General features: G+C 38.7%; 1 protein-coding gene across 2 annotated transcripts in view; it reads left to right on the top strand.

Moving 5' to 3' along the window:
• The first annotated feature begins 2204 nt into the window (after positions 1–2204).
• The window catches only part of LNPEP (leucyl and cystinyl aminopeptidase), a 68722-nt gene continuing 47182 nt past the window's right edge, over positions 2205–23744 (top strand). For both annotated transcript variants that reach the window (XM_062600297.1, XM_062600298.1), the window contains exon 1: positions 2205–2398. In XM_062600297.1, coding sequence (XP_062456281.1) covers positions 2380–2398 — 19 coding nt within the window. In that variant the 5' untranslated portion in view covers positions 2205–2379. The remainder of the gene's footprint in view (positions 2399–23744) is intronic.

Genomic DNA, 23744 nt, shown 5'->3' with positions numbered 1-23744 from the left:
CTATAGATCTATTTTCACCTAACTGGCAGAATTGTTTTGTCCTTGAGACATTTTTCCTATGACAAATGTGTTTTAATGAACCTGTGGTCTCAACTTCTGAAGGAGGCAAAGAGAGAGACAAGGTAACAGTGTAAACTTAATTACAACCTATTAAAAAAGTAATATAGACCTAGGAAGTATTGCTGAAAGGTTGGTTGTGTGGCAATGTAAAATACATAGCAATGGTTCTTCAGTGGAAGCAACTGCTTCTCTCAGGTATGGATACACTTGTAGAAATAAAGATGGTCATTTTCTGTTTTGTAAATACAGTGCTATGGATTGTGCATATCTGCCTGAAAGTAACTGGAGGATTTCCACTGGGTCAAAGCACTGAGGCGTCACCTGACACTTGCAGTGTTCACAGGGATCAAATCTCTGTTCCTCTCACCAGAAAAGTAAACCAGAACAACTAAGGTCTGAGTCATATTTCTTGATATTTAAAGCACAATTATCTCAACCATTGTTTAGGGAAAGCAGGTCTTCAAGGATGAGAAAGAGACACACTTGGTAGCTATGATATTTGTACCATGGCAAACATTCAGCCAATATGTTGTTGGATGGCGGCTGCCAAACAAAAGTGAAATGTAAATCGTTCCAGTTGCTTTAAAAATATATTTAGGGCTTTGAGCGTTTACAAAAAAAGTTTTCTTCTGTATCGTAAATAACAGTACAACATTGTGATAATTGTTGCCATAAGGCCTGAAAAGAGAGGTATTTTAACATTCTTTGCTTTTGTTAATCACTCATAACATTAGAACAAGGACTAGAAGCTGTGTTTTACAGTAAAAAAAGTCTGTATCTGCTGGGTATTGAGCTTTTATTGTATTCTAGAAATTTTAGCTGAAGTTTCAATTACAATTTTGTTCTAAATTATGTTATATAAATTATATTGAAATCTTTATTCACCTAATATTGGATAGGTGTGAACAGTTCCTACTGTGGAATGACCTCTGGATTGAACTTTGTATATGTGAGTAGCTCCCATTGTATTCGCCTGAAACTTGATTTTAATAGGAAAATACAGATAAGGAAATTTCTGCATGTGTAATAGAGTGTGACCTTATTTTGCCTCTTCTGCTTCATAGACATGTATAATGCTAATAAAAGATTTTATGACTGGAGAAAATGAAGAATGGTGAAAGCAAGTGATGAGGATCAGAAGAAGTTATTAAGGTGCGTTTGTAGTTTGTGTGTGACACTGTGCAGGATCTGGGTACTGCAGAGTCAGATACCTGATCATTAATTTTTCTTTTATGTATTTAAATACGGGCCAAGCTGGGTGACCTCCTGGGACATGTTAAGGCATTAAAAGGAATGCTGTTACTGATTTAATAATGTAACTCTTCCTTTTCAGGATGGGCTATACTGACGTTTTACTTTTGAGAAATGTCGTGCTGGAGCTGTGATACCATTTTGGTGAGTAAATATTCATTACCCAAGCACCAGATATGAAACTTAACTGTGGCCTGGTGTATACTACAGGATTGCAAATGTAACTAAGTCATTTTGGGTGTGAAAAAGTGCACTTTTGCCTTTATGGAACAGTGAGAACAGCTACAGGCCTGGGACTAGCGCCTGAATTCTGGCTTGACTCTAGCTTTCCCTCCTCTCCCAAAGGAATGAAAATAACATAGATTTCTTTTTAATAATGAATGTATAATTCTCGGGGAACAGGCAAGTCATATTTTCTTATTTTCCCACAAGCAGGGGTTACAATTTTCCCGTATTAAACCAACCACCGGTGTTTTATCAGTAAGGTGGTGCCAGAAAGCGCAGAGGCCGGAGGGGAGGCTGAGCGGGAAATAAGACCAGAGAAACGAAAAGCCAAGGGGCCGGGGCCGGGCCCCCAGCGCCACAGGTGGTCCCGCCCGGCGGCGCCGGCGCGCAGGTGGGGGCGCGCCCCGCCCGGCGGCGGCGGCCGCCTCTGGAGCCGCCCAGGCCGGCAGCGGGCAGCGCCGCGGCGGGGCGGGCGGAGCCGGCGGCCCGGCCGTGAGGCGGCGGCCGGCGCTGAGGCCCCGGCGGGAGGCGGTCGGAGGGCGCTCGCCGCGGCGGCGAAGCGGCCGAGCAGGGGCGCGGGCAGGCGGGCGCCGCGGGCCGAGCCGGCGCCTGCGCCTTCCCCTTCCTCTTCGGCTGGGCCCGGCGGCGGCGGCGGGGCGGTCTGGGGCCGGGGGCAGCGACGGCGGCGTGAGGCGCCGCAGCGGCCGGGGAGCGCCCGCCCCAGGAGCATGCGGCGGCAGGAGGAGGAGTGAGGAGCAGCGGCGGCGGCTCCCCCGCGCCTCTCCTCCTTCCCCCTCGCTCGGGTTTCGCTCTCGCGGGCGGCGGCGGGACTCCGGCAGGAAAATGGAGCCGTTCCCCAGCGGTGAGTACCGCTGCTGCGGGCCGAGCGGAGCGCAGCGGAGCGGAGCCTCCCCGGCGGGCCGCCGGCTGCGGGCCCGCGGCGGCCCTGCCGGCGGCCGGGGCGGCGGCGGGGCTGGGGCGAGCGGCTTCTGGCGAGTGCAGCTGGCTGGAGGAGCGGGCAGGCCGCTTAGCCGCCGCCCCCTGCCCGGTGTAGCGGATAAACTACACGATTACACCAGACTTGGGGTTCTTTGGGATAATTCCCACGTCAGGCACGCACGTTTTTAATGAGAAGGTGAGAACAGGCTCCCTTACCGCTTCAGTGCTGTTGCGCTTTTTATTGCCCGGCCGGGCGGCGGATCAGGTAGATAGAGCGAAGCTGGGGCAACTTCTAAGGCAAGCAGTGTGCTTGCTCTGGGCTGCCCCGCAAGAAGGAGCCTGGTTTGTGCCAGCAGTGCCGAACCCGTCACGACTTTCTGACGGGGAGGGAGGAACTGGGCCCTCTGTTTACGTAAGGATCCCAGTCGAGGCATTCTGAACAGCATCCCATCCCGGCGAGGGAAGTGAGAAATACAGTAAATAATGGAAGATCTAGGAATTTACTTTCCCCCGTGTAAGTAAGGAAGCTTTCAGAATTGCCCCTGCATTGCAAGAAATGCTTAAAATAATGATTTGGTTGTAGCTTTAGAATAAGCATGCGGGAGTATTTGTTGAAGTTCTGTGATACAGCAGTGTATGTGCACCTGTGTATGTGACTAAAAATGAAGCCCTACCTTTTGCCATACTACCACTGCAGAGGCAACAGTAATGCATTCTACCAGGACAGAAGAAGAAATGAAGTTCTCATTTCAAATTGAAACCAAAGGATGTTTGGTTAGACAGAAGGCAATAGCCAAATGGAATTTGGACAAGACACTGGCTAAAACATCTTCCTTCCTGTTGAAAATGCACCACTTTTATTATGAGCAGGATTTGATAAATTACAAGCACTCATAGCTGAAGCACCAGCTAGAGTTTACTGCGTTGTATTTCACTTTCTCTGGGATTTGTCATTGGGAGTACAAAACTTCTCCCAAATCCAGAAAAAAAACATAGAGCAAAAACTAAATTTTTTGTTTCTCTTGAGAAATTTTAGTATCATTGCCTTATGCTTCCTTATTCTCAACTACATTAAAATTCCCTTTGCCTTATAGACCCTATAGTTTACCAGAACACACAGTTCTTGCTGTCACAGGATATCAGCCTGAACTCTAGACAGTTTTTGGTGGTCTAACTAACAAAATGGACTTTATTATTATTTTATTAAATGACCATTCTAGGGCAGGGATATTTTGTCATGTTATAATTGCGGCTTGTACAAGCAGATAATGTTTTATATTCATGCTAAATCCTGACCTTAGTAGAAGATCTTTCTGCTGCAGCTTATTGCTATTGTAGAGTTGTGGTCTACACTCTTGTAAGGTAAAGGGACTTTGTCTTTAACTACAATTCATTTTTTTGGAGAAGTTGTACTTTTTTCTTTTCTTTGGGGAGGGGGGTAGGTTACTCACTAAGCCTGTGTCGTTTAAGTTGAGGGAGATGGCCATCATAGATCACTCTAAAAGTCTAAAAAGTCTACTTGACGTAATACAGTTACTGTATTACGCGAGACAAGGTGAAATGAATTCTGCTCTTTCTCTGTGAAAATGGATGAAGTGATTTGGTGGGCCTGAGAATACAGCTCAAAAGTAATTTCAGCTGTTCTGAGACGCCATGTTCATGCATAGTGCCATTCCCCTCAAGTGAAAACCATGGCACAGCGATGATGGTGAGACTGTTCAGAGGAAAACTTGAAGTTAGTCTGTAGATTTCTTCCAGAAAGCTGACTCTGCTGAAAGAGAAACTAAAGAGAATTTACAGAGCAGAGATGTTGATCATTATGTTAGATTATTATGTTGATGATCTTAATGTGTGTTGGTGGTCAATAGCAACCGTTCAATTCTGAAATGAAGAGGAGGCTTACAATACTGCATTTTTGAATAGCGTGTTTGTTTCTTGGGCTGGTGGTCTGGAAGCTTTTGGAAGCATCACATTTTCAAATAAACTGCTTCACAGTTACTAAAAGGTTTTTATCCTAAATGGTAGTTAAGAGTTCTGTTTGTGAATCTGTATCATTTTACTGTGCAACATGCTGTATAAACTTAGAGGAAAAGATGACTGTCAAAGAGGCCTTAGACTATTATGTTTGTAGCTTTCTGGGGTTTTTACCCTTCAAAAGTGAGTACTGATTTGATCCTAAGGTTTTCAGAGAACAGGTTAGTTGGATGACAAGAAGACAATCTTCTTTTATTTTCCAGATATAGAGCTGCATACAAATGCGTATTTATCTTAAAATAGCTTTTGAAGCAGCAAATACACTAAAGTGGGAATGGAAGATCACTGTTTAATTATTGTCCTTTTTTTTAATGAAAAACAAAAACATGGTCTTAATTCATTTCAAGAGTCAATCTCACCTCCCTTAAATAACATCAATACAAATATTTAAAGTTTATATTTTTTCTTTTGGTAGGACCTAGAACAGTTGTGTTAATAAATGTTTAGAAATACTTCCTGATAAAATGTTTATTTTTGGTCAAATTCTTATATGTTACGTGACTTTTTAATTTGAGACCTTTTCAGAAATATATATAATCAAAGTGTAATTAAAAATACACGAAAGACTTGCTTATTGTTGCACATGTGCATGTTCTTCTTTTTCTAAGATATATGATCTCAAATTCCTCTGTTATTTGGAGACTGCAAATTAAAGGATAGATTTTTATTAATTCTGACCAATCATTTGTTATGCAAATTGTTCTACTTTAAACAAAAAAAGTGAAATACGAACTGAAGGGAATATGTCATGTAATTTGGGGTGTCTCTTTCTGACAGTGTTACAAAATATTTTGTAAGGCTTTCGTCTTTGCTTTCAGATTGCATACATTTCTGATAGATAACTTCCCCATTTCCTGTTGAACACGTTAAGCATTAAACTATGTAGTTTCCTGTTTGAGATGAGAGGGGGGAAAAAGTAGAAGTGAGCTATTGCAGTTTTTCTCACTTAAGACAAGTGACTTACACAAGCAAGTATATACAGAAGGGATGGGTGGTTGTTGTGAGATGCGAAAATGCTTAGAGTGATCCATTTATTCACTTTCTTGAATCACTTTTTATCTCTGTTTTTTTTTAACCTCACAAATGGAAACTTTAAAATGAAATCTTATTAAATAACTAAGTTGATGAGCAAAATAAAAAAGATCTCATAGGAGGAAATACTGTTTTTGCGTTTTTGTAGGAGTAGAAATAAGCCAATCTAGGTAGTGAAATCATTTGTGAAAAAAACGTAATTTGTGTAGTCTGTTTCATCTCAGCTAATTCCTATCTCTTCCCAAATAATTTCTTCCTGTGTACTAGTAGTGTTAGTTATTTAAATGGGTTGCAGCAGTATATTTAGTATGCATAATTTAAGTCTACTGAGACGAGACACTTACTGTCAGTATTGTGCACTTTTCTGTTGTGAAGCAGAAAGGTTACTGTTTGTTTTGAGTTGTGTTACTTGATCGTAAGTGATTAAGTAATGTGTTGGTAGGATAATATAACAGACCTCTTCTTCTTTTTTTTTTTTTTTTTTTTTTTTAATCTCAATGTCTTTTTTCCAGGTTCTCAGTATCCCAACATTTCTTTTGTAGTCAAGTAAATACTACTGATGGAAAAAGTAATTGCATCCATTTGTTTCTAAATACATGTTTTCCGTTGTCCACGTGTGCGTTACTAAGCACTGTTTTTCCACAAAGCCATATTCTAGCGTCTATAGCTTGTGTTCCTGGATTTTTTTTTGCTTTTATTGTAGTTCTGTGAACTCTGTCTTGCATTTGATGCTCCAAAATGAATGTGGTAATTCAGATGTGGTCTGTGCAACTGTAGAGGAGACATCATCTCTCTCTTGGCTCCGTCTATGTTTACACTCTGCCGAAGAGTTCCTTGTTTTTTTTCTGCTGGCATTTTATGCTACAAGCTTGGATCTGGATGTATAGTATATATCTACTTGGAGTAGAGTACTTCAGCACTTGTTATAAAGTGAAAAGCCATTTGATGATCAGAATAATGAGGGGAGAAGATAGATAAGTGAAGGGAAAGGAGGCAAGAGAGAGATAGAGAGAACTTAGTCTGTTTGAAATGTTTTGTTTTGGCAAGACCAAACATTGCAGGCTGAGAAGAGCTTGAAAATCACTTCCCCTGTTAAAACAGTATCTGAACTTGAGGGCCTAATCATTGACCATGTCTTTTTTGTTTGTTTTTGAGATTTTTTTTTTGAGGTATTCCATGTGCAGAAATGAATGAAGTCACTGAATATCTGCAAGCTATCCCGTGAGTCATGTTGAAAGCTTATGTTGACCTCGATATCTGTCATCTGTAAAGCTATTTCAGGTCTCTCTTGTCATCTTTTTTTGGCAAGGTGGTGCATAGTCTGGCAACCATGACTGACATCTGAGAGGCTGCATTCACGTGTGCTAGATAAAGACCCATAATGACAGCCATGAAGAATGTTAGAAAGTACTAACCACTTCTGTCTGTTTAGCTAATTAATCAGACTATTTTTTTTTTGTACTTAATGGGCACTGGCATAATAATTAACTACAGAGAAGCCAAATTTAGCTTTGTTTAATGCTTAACTCTGGTTTCATGAGTGACGTATTCAGCTTTAGGTTTCCAGGGTTGAATTCAAGTCTTTTCCTTCTTTCTCCTTTCCCAGTGGTTTGAGTGAAAGAAGTTCAGCCTCAAGTGAATTTCCAACTCCACTAGAGATCTTTTTTTTTTTCCATTAAATATGGAAACAAAAAACCTCCAGAAGAACAAAAATGGTCAATTTTTTCCGAGAGAGAGGTCAATACTGTTCATTTAGCTCTCAGAGAAATTCTTTTGCCTGGCAGCTGCTGCTTAAACATCTGTCCAGCAGTATCTCAAAAAAAAAAAAAAAAAAGTTTTAAAACAACACATCAGCATAATGCAGTATGTAACTTGTGAACTAGGTTTTACATGTCTGTGAGTATTTTAAAGAGTGTGTATGCATGTGCTAGTAGCTGTGTGTTTGATTTTTTTTTTTTTTTTTATTTTTTTTTTTTTTGCCTTTAAGTATGTTGAGCTGAAATTGTAAGAATCACAGAAAGATTATTTAGCCTGCAGCCAGGAAGGGAGAGAACAGATGGAGGCTCTTGAAAGAAGAGGGGAGGGGGAGGAACAGCTCTAGAAGACTCAGGCAGCTGATCAATGAGAGGGGAATTTGGGGGTAATAGGATGTGTTGGGTTCTGGTCTGTTTGCCTCCCTCAGGCACAGCTGTTGTTTATTCAGTCCTGAGTGTTGTTGTGCTAAAGAGATTCAAGTAAGATCTCAGTGGCCAGTTCTATTGCATTGCTCTGTGCGTGTAGTAATGTGCTGCAGCAGTGGTCATTTTTACTACAGCCAGCAAAGACTGAGGAATCCTGGTGCCACTGAGAACTGATCCAGTGTTTTATTTGTTTGTATGGAAAAAAGTTTTTGTTTTTGTTTTTCCAAGAACTTGCACTGTTTGGGGAAATTGATTTCACTGTGCTTTAGTGAGAGCTAGCTGAGTGCAAAGAGCTGCCCTTGAGCTGTATCACTGTGGCGGTGAAGGCAGTAATTCTGCAAACCCCTGAGTTCCCATGTAACAATGCTTCCCTCACAGCACCATTGGCTTTCATGGGGAACCACTTGTGTTTAAAATTAAGAATGCACTTAAAGCTCACTTAGAACTTTGGAGCCTTACACTACTTTTTGTTTAAGCCTTTTTTTGTATAGAATCTCGCAGTTGAAAACAGTTGCTTCTGCACTGATAATGGAAAAAAAATTAATACATCAGTGGAATAATTTTAGCTGTTTTTCATGCATGTAAACAGATCTTTTTGGAAAGTGCTAGGCTTATATGTGTGGGAGTTCAGAAAGCTCCAGAATGCTCTAGAAATCTCCTTACCTGTAAACTGTGGCAGGTGAGAGAACGACATAAAGAGCGATCTTCAAGAAAATGGAGCAGTGAATACAGCATGTATTAGCTGTCAACTTTGCTATCCAAATTTATGCTTTTTATTACTGACGATGAGGCTGTGGTATCTCTTGGCACAACTGAGCAGTCTTAAGTGTGAGTATACATATATTAAAATGCTGTTCTCCAAACAACTGGAAAATAATTAAAGTAAGTCATTACAGAATATGCACTTTAGCAATTTAAAAATATAAACCAGAAGGAAATGACAACTATTAGTGATGTTTAGAACACACAAGCCTGAAAAAAGCTATGAACAAATAAAAACCAAAACCCCAAGGAAATGGGTTAAATGTTCCTTCGTATCTATCTTCTATGGTTATAAAGGAATGCAGTTAATGCCCTTTAAGAGTGAAGGCTTTGTGCTTGAAAGAAAAAAATGTAAATTCAAATTTCCCAGTTCTCTGCTATGTGGGATTAAAGTTAAATGGAACAGCATTTTCCCCTGAGTTGAATAGTGCTGTGATGCTATTATGAGGGTGGTCTGCATTGCAGTGGAGGGAACACCGTTTTTGTCCTGTATTATGTATGCAGATTGGGCTAGCAAGCTCCATCATAGCGATTGACTTGTTGGCAACTCTGTTGATTAATCTGGCAAAAGTTCAGGGTAGTGCTGTGCTGAGGAACGGTGCTGGGATAAAAGAGGCTACAATAGATGTTAAAATATAGGAGGGACAGTACCCTTTGTACTTAAGTTCTTTGGGATTTCTTTTTCCACTCCTATGTATACATAAAGCAGTAGCAACCATTAATGTAGAATATTGAAAAGAACAATATGCGGATTCTAAATCTAGTCTTTGCCAAACTTAGGTACTTCTCAGAGGCAGAGTAGGCAAAACCATGTTAACTTTTCACCTTCAAAAATGATGATTGTGGGATTAAGATCAATGAAGATGGAAGAACATGTGTGGAGCTTCAGGATGGAAGTGTGTTATTAGCAGGGCTGTGAGCTGCAGAAATTCTTCTAAATAAAAAAGTGGTGGTTTAAAAAATAATACTTTATTTAGAGAGGAACTGAGATGAGTTCAGAGGGGTATTACTTTTATTGTCTTTTCCGCTCATCTTCTTCTCCTCCCCTTCTCTTAGTAGCAGTACACATGTACTGATGTGCATGTAAATCTAATAACAGTGATGCAGTCAAAGATACATAAGTTGCTGGGCAAAGCAGTCCAGAGTGCTCACAAGATCAAAATAGCTGCTTATGTGCACAGCTTGCTGATGGGAGCTCCCTCGGGGCTGGCTCTGGAGTGACCGGGTTGGTATTTTTGTGGAAACCTGTCACAAACCCTGGAGGGCATGTTCACCTGCTGTGTGCATGGGTCTGGCACTCTGTGTGATCTGCAGCTCTCCCATCTGCTTTTTTCTATGGTGACACTGAGCAGAAGAGATGATCTAGGGGCCCCAGGGTGCTTCCTCCAAAGTCTCTGATATTTATGCTGCTTTTCCCCCCTGCCCCCCAGTGTGTGTGGCGGGTAATTCTTGTAATTAAGCTGGTTTCAAGCGGACAGTATATTTTGTGGCTGTGTAAGGCTTTGGAGCAATTTGAATTTCAGTATTTCTTAGAGGTACCACACAGGCATACTGCCAATTCTTTATCTATCAAAACACCTTCTCTAATCATAAAATGAGACTGATGGGTATTTGGGAGATATATTGTTGCTCTGTTAAGACCATGTACTGTGTGTCATGGATAATAACCTCTAAACATTGTTGGTTCCACAAGCTGAAAAACCAGTTAAGAAGCAGTAAACAAAACGCTTGTGACCTACAGGTATTGTTATGCAGTGTATCTTAGGAGTCATCAAATGTGCATTAAGCAAAAATAGTAATCTGAAGGGCATATCAGGTTGTCTTTTAGAAACTGTTCAAGATGAGAGGGTATGATGAATAGAATTTGTGTTTGAAAAGGGAAAGAAAAAGAAGGTGAGCAAGCACCAGATTGTATGTAGTTTCATAAACTGATCTGTTAGATGACTTCAAGTTCTCCTTAAAAAAAAAAAAAAAAAATCCCCTGAAAAGACTGGCTTTGGAAGAGAAATCTGTTGCAACTTGAACTGTGAGAAATCATGAGCCTAGTATTCATCCACCATGGTTATACAGCGATAGTCAAGAAGATACTCAAAGTCCCATCCTTGAAGGCCACTGACTATCTCAAGAGATTGGAGACCTAACTTACGGGTTTTATGAAAAGGCATTGGGTCTTGGAGAGTCCTTATAACCTTAAGGAGGTAGGTACCTTATTAAGGTATCTTAAACAAATGTTTTCCATTTCCAATATGGTTAATGGTATACTTAGCAATTAAAAACAAAAAAACTCCGTCTCCTAAAATTGATGCTCCGTACCCTCTTTCCCACTATTTTCCTGTGTTTTGTTGCACTAGTGATTGAGGATGAAACGCTGGCTTGACGTTGTTGAGACTTCTGGGAGGTTTTATCTCTCAGTAGTGTCTAAAGAGTAAAGGATCATTTAAAACAACTTCCTCTTGTCCCCCCTGCCCTTCCCTTCACCCTTTTTACTGTGGAAAACTGATTCTACTTGCTTGAACTTGAAAATATTTTACAAGGTGTGAAGGGACATGATAAACCTACATTAGATACCAAAACCCAAACTGAGCTTGTAGTGCTTAGTCTTATTCTTTGCTCATCTCTATTGACCTTCAGGGAAATATTTATGGAATAAATACCCTATGTTTTTGCATTTGAGTAGTTGGAATGTTTAGTAAATGATAGCTGCTTTCTTCTCCCCTTCCATGAAAATTTCTTTCTGCTGATGATGTAAAAGTAGTAATTCAAAATGGCATATCAATATAACCTGGCTGTGTACTTAAAACTGTATTGGTAGATGTTGAAATGTGATTGATCCATGTGTTTTTTCAGCTTGAAGTCCTGCCAAAGAAAATGCATTTGTGCTTTCATTAAATATCAGGAAGAGACTTTGAGAAAACCTTTTAGAAGCACCCAAGAATAATAAACAGTGACTCAAATGATATTACGCTCTTATTTTCTGTTTTTTATGGCAACCTAAGATAAGAGAGGGTCTGAAAATACATAATAATGTATTGTTTTAATTTCCAAGATACAGTCCTATGGCAAAATGTTGCTCTAAGGTACGTGCAGGAGCTAGCTATTGAAATATCTGATCATTCATAGGTGGAATAAACAAAACCCTGTAAAAGTAGTCCTTCCAGTACAGGGAGAAGGAGAGGGAGTAGAGACCTTGTATGGCTTGGAACTTACACTCTGTTACTTACTTCAGTTTGGAAAATGACACTGGTCCTCCTTTACAGGAGAAACAGTACATGTTTAAGTTATTAAAAAAAAGTATAGAAGTTATTAAAAACTTATTTTTCCTAAACAAGTGCATGTGCATTTCCCTTCTCTGTCCCCTCCTTTTTTTTCCTTCCCATGTTGCCTAATTCAAGAAGCCAAGGTTGTGAGATTAACTAAACAGATTCTTGCAAACCTCTACCAGTTTGATTATTCCTGTAGCTCAGTCTCCTGACATGAGTCCCATGCAAAGTGGCATTTGTCACTAGGACACTGCCAGTACTTTGAATGTTGGACAGACTTCATTTAAGGTGGTGCATGCCTTTTTGATAAAAGTTTGCAGTTAAAAGGTACTGAAGTGTGTAGAGGGATGGCATATATGTTTGCATGTTAGTAATGACACTGCAAAAAGCAGCACAGGTTGTCTGAGTTTTTTCCACTGCTCTGAACGGAGGAGTTCTTATCTGTGTGGATGAAGAGGTGAATTCCTAGCCATAAAAGAAAAAATCCCACTTTCCTTCAGGACAGTTATAATTTTATCTGAGACTTTATGGGCTTGTTCTCTCTGAGTGAACGCATGCGACTTTTTGATGCTTATGGACAATTAAGAGGACCAGCAAATGCTATTTTAGGCTCCTTATCAATGAGAGGCACAAGTAACCTTGTTTATCTCCTTCTCTTTTAAATGACTGCTTTGATCACATTAACGTGCATATGTGTATGTGTTTAGGTATGTGTTTTATTTATAAGAATATACATACGTACTCACATATGTATGTACTCTTTATTCATAGGAAGTGAATACGTGCTGTTAGCTTCCTTTTTGCTTCTATGCTGTCTCTAAAAAGCCAGCAGGGCACACAGAGATGATATACAAACATTTGTAGCAATGTTTCCCATTACCTCTTGGGTGTGTTTTCTTCTATTGGATTATTCTCCCTACCTCCTGAATTCATAAATCTAAAAGCAGTGAATCTGTTCTGTTGCAGCCTAATTTTTCTTGTTTTCAGGAATGTATTTTAATGAAAAGGATCTAAAAATAAGATTTAGCAAATTAAAAAAAAAAATAGTACAGGTGTGGAAGCTTTTGATTCTAATTTGAATTATTTTTGGTTTCTCTCTTATACATTTCATGGACTGTTGCTCCTGTATGCTGGCTATATGAGTGAATAAAGATTCTGAGTAAACTTTATTTTAAAGAGTGAAACTGGCTTCATAAGAGCCTTTTGCTGTAAACAAAGACTAATTATTGTATAAAGATCTTAGTAGTGTACTTAGTACTCCCTACTGATGTCAGGCTCTGAAGCCACGGCTTCTGTGTAGCTGCATGCTACCGCACTCAAAAGCTTCTTAAGGGAGTAAAATATGTTGTGGATATGTGGATATTGATTAGATGTCTCCTCTGTGGACCTTACCAGCTCTATGTATTTAAAAGAAAATCAAATTACAAGCATAATACTGTGTGCATGTGAGGTCTGTATTAGATTGTCCTTGTTGGTTATCAGTCACATTTGAGCTAAGCGTGTCTAATAGAAAGAACTGGTAGTGCTGTTTATGAAGGTTAATGGTATGAAAGCTATGAAAGTTAGTGGCATGGGAAATTTGAGACTAGATTTCAAGTCATGGAATTAAGATTTGGTCTTATAGGGATAGTAAAATGATCGCTTATATATCTATCTGAAGTTGTCGTTCTTTTGTTTTTTTAGGAAACTTGGTATTTATTTGCCACCCTGACTTTAATTCTGAATGTTATGTATGTATAACACTGCAATACGTGCATTCCATCATTATTTGTTATAACTTCTTTCATGTGTGAATTTGTACTGTACCATGTTATGTTACAATGAGAAAACAGTTACGCAGCATACATCAAAAATATAGTACTAATTTTTCTGCGAGAGCTCACGCACTCTGTATGTTTGGTTTTTTTGGTGCCATTGAAATTTTGTCTTTCAGCATTGTGTTCTGTGGAACACTGAAAATGGCAAGGGAGAAATATGATTGTAGTGTTGGATAGATTTTTGTATTAGGTCAGAAGTTAGGTAATGCCTGTAAGGTAGAAAAAAGTGTGCATGTGCCTCAGCTTTCTGCTCTCTTCTGGTTACTTCCTAAAACTCTTTCAGTATTTTAAACTGGTGTTTATGATTATAGATATTGGTTCATTTCTCTTTACTTATTTATTTATGGATGCTAAAAGGATCACAAAATAAATCTGAGCTTCCTACATACTGTTGTAGGGTATTGCCATTAGGCCACTAGGAAATGTAGCAGGGGATATATATTGGCTGCAGACATGTGGGAATTTAGCTGCACGTTTCATTTAGTCTTTGAAAAATGTCTTAGCATAATTGCTTGATAGTCGTGGTCATTCTTCCCAGCACCAGAGACCTGTACTAAACTGGCTTTTAGGAGACTTCATTAGATACGCTCAGACGAGGAAGGTCATTTGCAAATACAGTCTGCCGTTCTGATATCAGGTTCTTGTAGGTTCTATAATATTATAATTTTTCTGGAAGTACTACTTATGTATGTGCTTTGTTATTTGAATGTTAACATTGTACCATCACTGAAATAATCATTTTTGCTGTTATATGAGCTGCTGTTCAAATTTCATGGCTGCAGGCATTAATTCCTGTGCAGGCATCTAAAACACTTGTGAGAGTGTATGGAAAGTCGCATATGCTAGTGTTATGAGTAAAATCCCTAAGCTTTTTTTGAAAATTTTCAAGCTCACTTTCTAATGGCCAGTTCTGAATGATTCCTGTGTCTCTTGCTTCTCTCCATAGTAATTGAAAAACACATGCAGCTTGAAGATTGAGAACAGGGCACTTAATGTTTCCATAAATGTTTCCTTCCAGAGCAAATATTTACAGCCATGCTTTGGTACTATTTATAATAGAAACGTTGGCATGCACTGTTAATGAGCCTATGCTATCTTGGGCACAGCTCTGATTTGATCATGTGTTCCTGTGAGGAAAAACCTTAATTCTTAGAAGGTTCTGGCAGTTCATGATTTTTCTCCTGCAAGTGGAAAGTGGGAGCACTCCTTGCACCGAAGTGGAGCAATGATAAAAGAGCTGCAGAGCTAGGGAACCTGGCAGTCTTTTGGGAGCCCTTTGTAGAGGAAACATAGATTAATTGGATCCTATTGGTCTGGAGAGAGTTGTTTCAGCACAGCTCAACTGATGCTATAACCACTGAACCTTTAGTTGTACCTTTGGAAATGTTTTGGAATTTAGGAACTTTAAGCACCTTGTTGTATGTGAGTGCATTTGGGACGTCTCAGTGCTGCTTTTTGCATGAAAAACTAACAGTGCCTGGAACTGTAGTTTGTTGGCAGATGGGATTTTCTAAGATGCCTTGTAACTTCTGGAGTGCTGGGTTTCTGTATTTTGCAAGATTTTTTGTGTATGTGTTCTGTTCTGCTTGATTTTTGTTACTAAGACTTTCATTCCCTCTGACATGTCTGTGACAGCTTTTCAGTGGTAGATGAGATGGTGGCAAAATGCTTTCAGCTAGGACTTCTGATTTACCTGAAATTCTGACAGCCAGATGTTCTCCTATTTCTGAGCTAACTGAAGGTTAAAAATGTGTTTTCTTACTGTGAATTTTAAATAACATGCATTACATTATGCACGTCTCTTGACTTCTCTATGTAGTGTGGGATTGTATTTTCTTGCTTAGAAAGAATTTGAAATGCATGGTGTACATAGGAAGACTTGATTAAAAAAACTAGTCAAAATGTTAGCATAACTAACGTGCTTGCTGATGCAGGCAGCAGTTAAACAAGATTGTTAGGAAAGACAAGATGAGCACTTCTCCCTTTTTAAAAAACAAAATAACAAACATTAGTATGGTCTACTTGTTTTGTTTTGTTTTCATTTTTTTTTTTAATAGGTTAGTTGGAGACAACCCAAAGCATAACAATGCAGGAAGTCTTTTGCAGTGTATTGGGAGGAACTAAATCAATATGATAGAAATAATGGTCATAAACCAGTAAGTAGATGGCTTAGAGCAAGCCAAAGGGATTTTACTAGCTCGAAGAACTGGATAAAGTCAAATTCAGGATGTCGCAATTGGAGTTGGATTTAATGATTTCTTCTTTGCTAGATCTATGTTATACGCTTATATGATTATTTCCTTACTTTGTGGTAAGTAATCCGAAATGCATTCGTTATTGGTGAGGGAATGCTATCAGTTCTTTTCAAAACTGGAACAGTCATAGATACAACATCTGTATTGCATACACTATTTAATTTCATTTGTATGTTTAGAAAACTTAAAGATGTCTAATAGCAAACACAACTGTGTATCATCTTAAAATTAGAAATTTACAATCCATTTGAGTTTTAAAGAGGAAAATGAAAAGCCTGTCTTTTCTCAACTTACTGCTTTGTTGAATGCTGTCATTTTAAGTGTGTGATGCACCTGTTTCATATTTTGCCACCAGAAAAAACATGAATATAATGTAATATAGAGATGATAGAGGGTGACCTTAGTTACTGCTCCAAGAACATGCAACTTCGCAGCAACGTTTGAAAATTATACAGATCTTTTTTTTTTGAACTTGCACTGTTTTCAAATATGAAGATTATAGTGTCTTTAAAGAGCAGCAGATTTCTTAATCTGTTTTCTTATGTTAACAGTTTCTGGTTTCTTAGATTTTAGGAATTTTCTATAAATCAGCTAATAATGTGTGGACAGAGATGTGAACCTGGCTTGAATTTAGGAAGTTACAGTCCTTATCCATGAGGTCTATGCAGTATATTACTGTACAGGGATTTTCTATAGGCTTCGTGGCCAGGGATCCCTTAGGATGAGTAATTTGCTTTTAAGCTATGATTCTGACTAAATAGAACATTTTAGTTTGGGATTTTTTTTCTTCCTGTCTTCCCTCGGGGAGGGGGAAAGCTAAGATCAGAAATATTGCAGCTTGCATGACCCACAGAAGCATGAGGTTTTGGCTAGGTTTTTGAGTAGGTTCTATAATATGTTGTGTTGGGTGGTATGGTTTATTTGTTTTTTGGGGGAGATGTTTGGTTTTTTTGCATGTGATCCTCAAGAGTCTGTGCCAGTGTCTTACCCTTTCTGCAAGTGACATGCTGTGTCCCAGAGAACTGTGTCTATGCACTGTGTGTGAAAATAGTAACAGGGATTATTTGCTGACTGTGCTATGACTCAGTTGTCCCTGGGGAAAACTTAAGGAACACTACATAATTTTTGTTGGATGATGCTTTAAAAACATAAGAACAAAGCAATTTTAAAAATTAGTTTGATATTTAAGCATTTTTTTGCATTTTAATTTTTTATTGGTTCTTCCAAAGCTTTGAGGCGTTTATTTCCCTTGAATTGCCCTTTGAGGTGTTTACATACATTCTTTCAGCTCTGTTCTGAAACAGCATTCCATTCTTGATAATATTTTTTTTAACCCGTTCAATAACTACCGAAACATTTAGATTCGTGCATTGAACTTAGGAATAGTGCATTTTAAAGGAGTGCTTCAGGCACTTCAGTGTTGATTGGTCACAAAAGAAGGTAGCAACAGGTAAGGATTTTAAATGGCCTTAATAAGGGAAATATGAAGAAGTTGTAGTTTTGTTTCTTTTCTAAATACAAGGTGCAGTCATTCTGTGAATGCTGCTGAATTTCTCTCCGCTATGACTGGGCCCATCTGATTCATCAGTACTACTGATCATGCTTTTTGGGAAAGTTTTGACATTATGTAAAAGTGAAATGTGTGTTACTTGAAACTAATAATAAATTACATAGATGGTATCTGCTAGCAGCTCCAAGTAATCTAGACCTCAATTTTAATCAGTCACTTTTAAGAGAGACTATTTTAAGGAATGGTAATTGTCCCAAAGCTTTGCAGCCCAAGTCCAAAAGAGAGGGATTGTGGAAAAGTAGAGGTGCATGGGAATTAATTTGTTTCCCAAGCTAGCAGAGCTAGAAATGAAACCGAAGTCCTAAGGGTTACTCTGCTGTTCGTTAGGCCATGCTGCCTTGTGTTAACTGAAAGGATGTGTAAATAGTATACAAATATAGGACAGAGTATTGCGTTTTGCAGTAAGGAGAGAGGAGAAAAATTAAGAATTTCTAACTAAATTTAGTAGCATTTTGTTTGAGGTTGCAATGTCACTTGATACACTTGCTCAAACCTTTGCAACTGTAAATGCTTTATGTACTGGAAAGGCTGCATCAGTCTGTGTGTGTATATTAAATATATTGCTTATAATGGAAGGTAAACCCTACAAAGTCTGTTTAAAAAACCTACCCAAAATCTAAATCTTAGTCCCCTGTTCATATATGGAGGGTTGCCAGGTTTGGTCAGTCTTCAACCTCTCTAAGGAGAAGCTCTGTGACAAGGAAGAGCTGGCAGTTAGAGAGAGGAAGAATTGAAAGTGAAAGGGGATCCTATGTCTGCTTGGAGACTGAAGTAAGGCAAGAGCTAGTTAGGGGCTGTAAGTGAGGAACTGTAAGTTAATTTTTTTTTTGGTAACTCATCTTGGAAGTAGGTTTACAAACCCTATAGTGAATTCGTGGCTGTAGCACTCTGAGGAGGATTAGGAGCCTAGAAGAACCTCACATTTTTAATCATTTCATCTTCTCCTGGGAAGCAATGGGAGGAAGCCCAAGAGCTGCTACTCTGAAAGGAATAGGAGAGCAAAAGGAAGGATGAAAAATGCAGAATGCTCTCTGTGCCTGGGAAAGGGTGGAGACTTGGAGGGACATGATGAGAGGATGATGTACCTTCTTGTCAATGGTAAAAAATGATGAGTCAGGGAGGGGCCTAGGAACCATAATGTTCACTTTGTGCTATTCTACCAGCTTTTAATAACTGGGAATGCAGTATGCTTTTTCCCTGTGAGAAGATGTGATACCCAGGAGGCCTTACCATAGGCAAAGGAGTTGAAAGGCTGTGCAAGTTGAGCAATTTACTTGATTAACTTTGATTTTGTAAGATTTATACATAGTATTAAGAATCTCCAAGGCAAGCGATGCTGAAGAATTCTACCTTGAGGTAATGAGTAATCAGAGAAAAAGATAAGAAGGTAGGGCTAATGATAAAGTAAAGGAGTTGGAAGGCTTCGCTTTAAGTTTTTAGGTTCTGCAGAATTGTTTGAATAGAATTGTATGTAAAATCTGTCTGGACTGACCATCAATTCTATTGGTTGTCTGTGACAGCAAGAGTGACCCCAGTCAGTACTGTATTCCTACAGTTCAGTTCACTGATTCAGCAGAGATGAAAGGAAATTCAGGTAAACCAGTCACTTTGGAGATGGTCTCCTTTTAGGTGGGTCAGTAGGTGATGAAGCTGTTGCTAGGTAGTGGACAATCAGGTGGACTGAAAGGCTCTATCCTGCTCTTCCTAGACTGGCTGTGGACATTAGGATGGCAAGCAGTACTGCAGATCAGTGGGGCACTGTTTGTATTAGCTATCTGGTTTAAAAAATGGATTCTACTTCATGGGTATACCCCTGTGCTCAGAAAGCACAGCTTTTCTCTTAGCCCTTGATGCTGCATCAACAGGGAGTTACAGCTCAAGTCAAAGTAAAGGTTAATTAGCAGTCCAGTTGCTTTCATTGAACTGTCTTAAGTGTCCCTGGTATAATTCTTTGTTTGGATCATGAAGCAAAAATTATTCATCTAAACAAGCAACTAGTTGAAAGGTTGGGGAAATGTGGAGACTCTCTAGAACCGTGACTCACTAGAACCGTTACCAACTTATCTAATGCGTTTATTGCTGCAGGTTACTGCACAGTTGATCATTTGAGGAGACTTTTCTTACATGTATTTGCTGGAAATGCTAGTCTTATTTTAAGAAATCATAGAATTGGTAAGGTTGGAAGGGACCTCTGGAGATCATCTAGTCTAACCCTCCGTACTCAAGCAGGGTCACCTAGAGCATGGTAGACAGGGTTGCATCCAGGTGGGCTAAATCATGTTCTAGTTTTTTTTTAAACTGAGTTTATTTCTGATGTGACCAGCAGGTTTTGAAATTTATTTAACACATAAAGCAACTTCAATGAATTCCTGGCTGCATATGTCAGTAACTGCTCAGAATGCAATCATCTGTGAGTAACCAAGCTTTTTTCTTCACCTGAAACTTTATTTCAGGATCATTCTGAATGTTTAGATCCAGCTTCAGTGTAATTTGTTTATATTCTTTGAGTCTTGTAGAAGAAATAGAATCTCCCCTTATGATGAAATACTATTACTCACATGTTCAAATTCTGTGCTGAAGATCTTAAGATACAGTGTGTAAGTAGGAAATAATAGATGGGTTTGAGTAAGAGTAGAAGTAAGGAATTAAAGGAGATAAGAATAAAAATCCTTAAAAGAGCTGAATATTGAAGCAATCAATGTTAATTACAGCCTTTATTTGTGTTTCATATTAAACTTTTGATTTAAAATACTGTAGAATGTACAAACTGTCATTTGTATTTGCTGACCTTTTCCCTATTAGTATGTCTCAGTTGCTATAGTGGTTAAGTGAGGTGGAACATAACAGTATTTGAGTTGCTTCCTTCTCTCCTGGATTTCTGGAACATATTTCTGACTTACCTGATTATGCAGTTAGTTTTTAAATAGTGTTAACTATGCTGACTTTATTTTAGTTTTAAATTTAGAAAAATACAAAATTTCTTGTTATGGAAATGCTAACAATGATTGTTTTTAAGTCTGCGTATTCAAAAGCTTCCAGTTCAGATGTTTAGTTGAAGGCATGTCAGTTAAGCCACTACCTCTTAGCAAGCCAAAGCCACTCTGTTCATTTAAACTGTTGAAAAGATACTGGATAATAAGTTGCATGTATCTATATTGGGCCTGCTTACTTCTTAAACTCTAATACTGATTTACAGTGGTAATGTTTTCAACCAGCAGTATGAAGAACTACTGATTTTTTTTTTTTTTTTTTTTTTTTTTTAATCGGCTGAAGAAAGTAGTCTGCATTGAGGAAGCAATTGCGTTTGAGATACTTCTCACTTTTTGGGTTTATGTGGAATTTTTCTCAGCTTCCTTCAGAATGCTTCTGTGTATGATTTTCAGCAACTGCGAAAATGAATCTGTGCTTTGGAGCCCTCCTTTGGGCTGCCCATCTCCCTTCTTTCCCTTCAGCCGAGGCAGAGATAAGAGCTGCAACAATTGTTTGTTGAAGCTTCTGAAAGTTTGCTGGGTGTTGCTTAGTGAGACTTGATAGCTTGTTTTACTCCTTCTTGCATTCAGATAAGCTATATGATGCAAGTTCTTCTATTTTGTATCTGCTTTTTTTTTAAGAAATGTTCTGTAGCAGGTGTTTTTTTTTCCTTCCCCTTTTTGCTGGGGGTGTTTATGGACTGAAATTATTGTTCTTGATATAAAATGGTGAAGAGACTTCACATGTGTCTGTTTCCACTTAGTTTCTCTGTGGCATGACATAATCTAATTTACTGATGTGAGTTAAGTAATATAAAGGACATCAGCATTTGTACAATCTGTGTATCCATGGCTGCATATGTGACCTGCTTAGCCTTCATTGCCGTATTATTTTCCCTTGTTACTAGCCCCAAAGCCCAAATAAAGGATGGAATATCAGGTTCTATGTGGTCTTACTATATATGTGTATATATATATAATTTATTTATTTATTTATGAGAGTACCTCTGTCCCCTTGAAATATGCTTACATGCTTTATATGTTGCACTTGCAAGTGCTTGGAAGTTTTTTGCAAGTGCTTGGAAATGCTTTAAATCCTTGTATCAGGAATCATATATTCTGAACTTTCTGATTCTTCTGAAATTGTGCAAGTATTTCACTACTTCTAGAAAAGGTGGCATTTAGACTGATAAATATGCAAGAACATAAAATAAATCTTTAAAGGAAAAGATAATGATGAGTTGCCCTCTCCCCCTCCCACTCCACTGCATGATTTAGCAAATGCAGCCAGTCTCTACTTAGTAGGGAGAAATTTCATGTAGTTTATTTTTGGGATATGTTATTTGGTCTGCAACTGTTTCTATTAAGAAAACAGTTTTGTGACCCTGAATAATTATTGTTAAAAATCTGCAGCTCTTCCTAAAATCATTCTTTGCATATAATTAATTTTTGACATTAAAAAAAAGTTGTGTAGCTGAGTACTCTATTTCAGTGTGTATGGCTTTTATTGTATAACTTGAACTGTGATGTTCAAGGTGTTAGAACAAGAGCTGCGTTCTGCTTTGCTTGCCTTGAATCCTATGGAATGACTTTTTTAATCAAAGTGGATCAGCTAGTTCATTATTAGACATTTTCTTGCTGCTTAGCACAGCAGGAAAAAATACTGCTGAAGCAGTTAGATATTGCTATTCTATTTTCTCTGTCAAAATATACTAAGGGAAGGACAATGAATATTGAATCAATTATACTACAGATTTATAAAACAATCTATCTGATTTTATTAAGTCATGATATATTTCCTTGGAACATGCATCACTTCCTCAGTGTCTGCTTACATGAGGATGAATGGGGGTGTGCTTGCGCCCACATGTGTGTGTTGTTTCTTCTGTATGAAGTGGCTTATTTCAGCATTAGGTAGCAAAACAAGTCACTTCATGCTTTTCCTGTGCTTGGACTATTAGTGAAGAGTATAGAACACATCAAAAGATCAGTGAATACCTATTGCTGGACAGCAGTAATTCTGTACCCTCTTTTCCACTACCTAAATGCAGCTGACGTATTTTAAATTCTGTAGGAATTGATCCTTCTTCCAGTGAAAAAAATGTGTAGACTTTATATAGAGCCATTTGGTCTGCTTTGGGGTTTTGTCCCTTCTCTGCTGGTCTGTGACAACATACCACTTGATAGCTGGTTGGCTTCTGGGGACTTTCTGTTAACCTGGAATAACCTTGTGCTTAATCTCTACAGTAGGGCTTGGTTGCTACAAAGTGCCAGGAATTACTGTAATTATTTTAACTTTAGTTTAGTAAGAATGCTACGTAACATCAGCTTGTTAATTAAAAATAATGGAATGAGCTTCATTTTCAAAAAGCAATGACAGTCTGTCTAGCTGGACCTTTGGGTTATAAAAATGATTAGGGGACAGGAGCATCTGCCTATGAGGAAAGCCTGTGAGAGCTGGGCCTGTTTAGCCTTGAGAAGGGAAGACTTAGAGGAGACCTTATCAATGTCTACAGATACCTGAAGGGAGGCTGTCAAGAGGATGGGGCCAGGCTCTTTTCTGTTGTGCCCAACAAGAAGAAAAGAAGCAGTGGGCACAAACTGAACCACAAGAAGTTCCGCCTGAATATGAGGAAAAACTCCTTTACCGTGAGAGTGGCGGAGCACTGAAACGGGTTGCCCAGCAAGGCTGTGGAGCTGTCTTTTCTGGAGACAGTCAAAACCCGCCTGGACATGATCCTGTGCAATGTGCTCTGGGTGGCTGTGCTTGAACAAGGGAATTGGATTAGATAATCTCCAGAGGTCCCTTCCAAGCCCAACCATTCTGTGATTCTGTGCGATTGTTAGCTTGTGTTTCAATTGTGTTTTTTTTTTTTTTTTTTTTTTTTTTTTTTTTTTTTTAATTCTAATCACTTAATTAGAATATAGAAAGCTGGAAAAAGCCACCATTTCAGTAGAACTGCACACATTTTAAAGGGGCATGAATTTGAGAAACAGATCACTTGAATTCATGTAGAGACTTTGAGTGTTGAGATTTCAGTTCTTAATAGAACACCCATGTGGGAGAATCTATGTGGCCAAAAGATTGTTTTGTTTTTGCAAGGGAGAAGTGTGTACTTACATCATTATAAAATGTTGTTGTTAGCATTATTGGAAGATACTTAGAAAAATAAAAGGATAATGATTTTGTGGTCTATAGAATATTTGTAACAGATTCCCAAAACAATGTTGTAACGTACTTCATTGTTGTACATAAAGCATTGGGATGCGTTATGTGGTGTTGTCTGAGGCTTTTGTACTGCAGGAAAAAACTTACATTCTCCTCTTTAATGGGAATGTAGCTCTTTTGAAGAAAACGAACACTCCCAGCAAATGTTAGACAACTATACT

The sequence above is a fragment of the Rhea pennata genome, chromosome Z (assembly GCF_028389875.1).
Source record: "Rhea pennata isolate bPtePen1 chromosome Z, bPtePen1.pri, whole genome shotgun sequence".
Classification (NCBI taxonomy): domain Eukaryota; kingdom Metazoa; phylum Chordata; class Aves; order Rheiformes; family Rheidae; genus Rhea; species Rhea pennata.
This window is presented reverse-complemented; position numbering and strand designations above follow the sequence as displayed.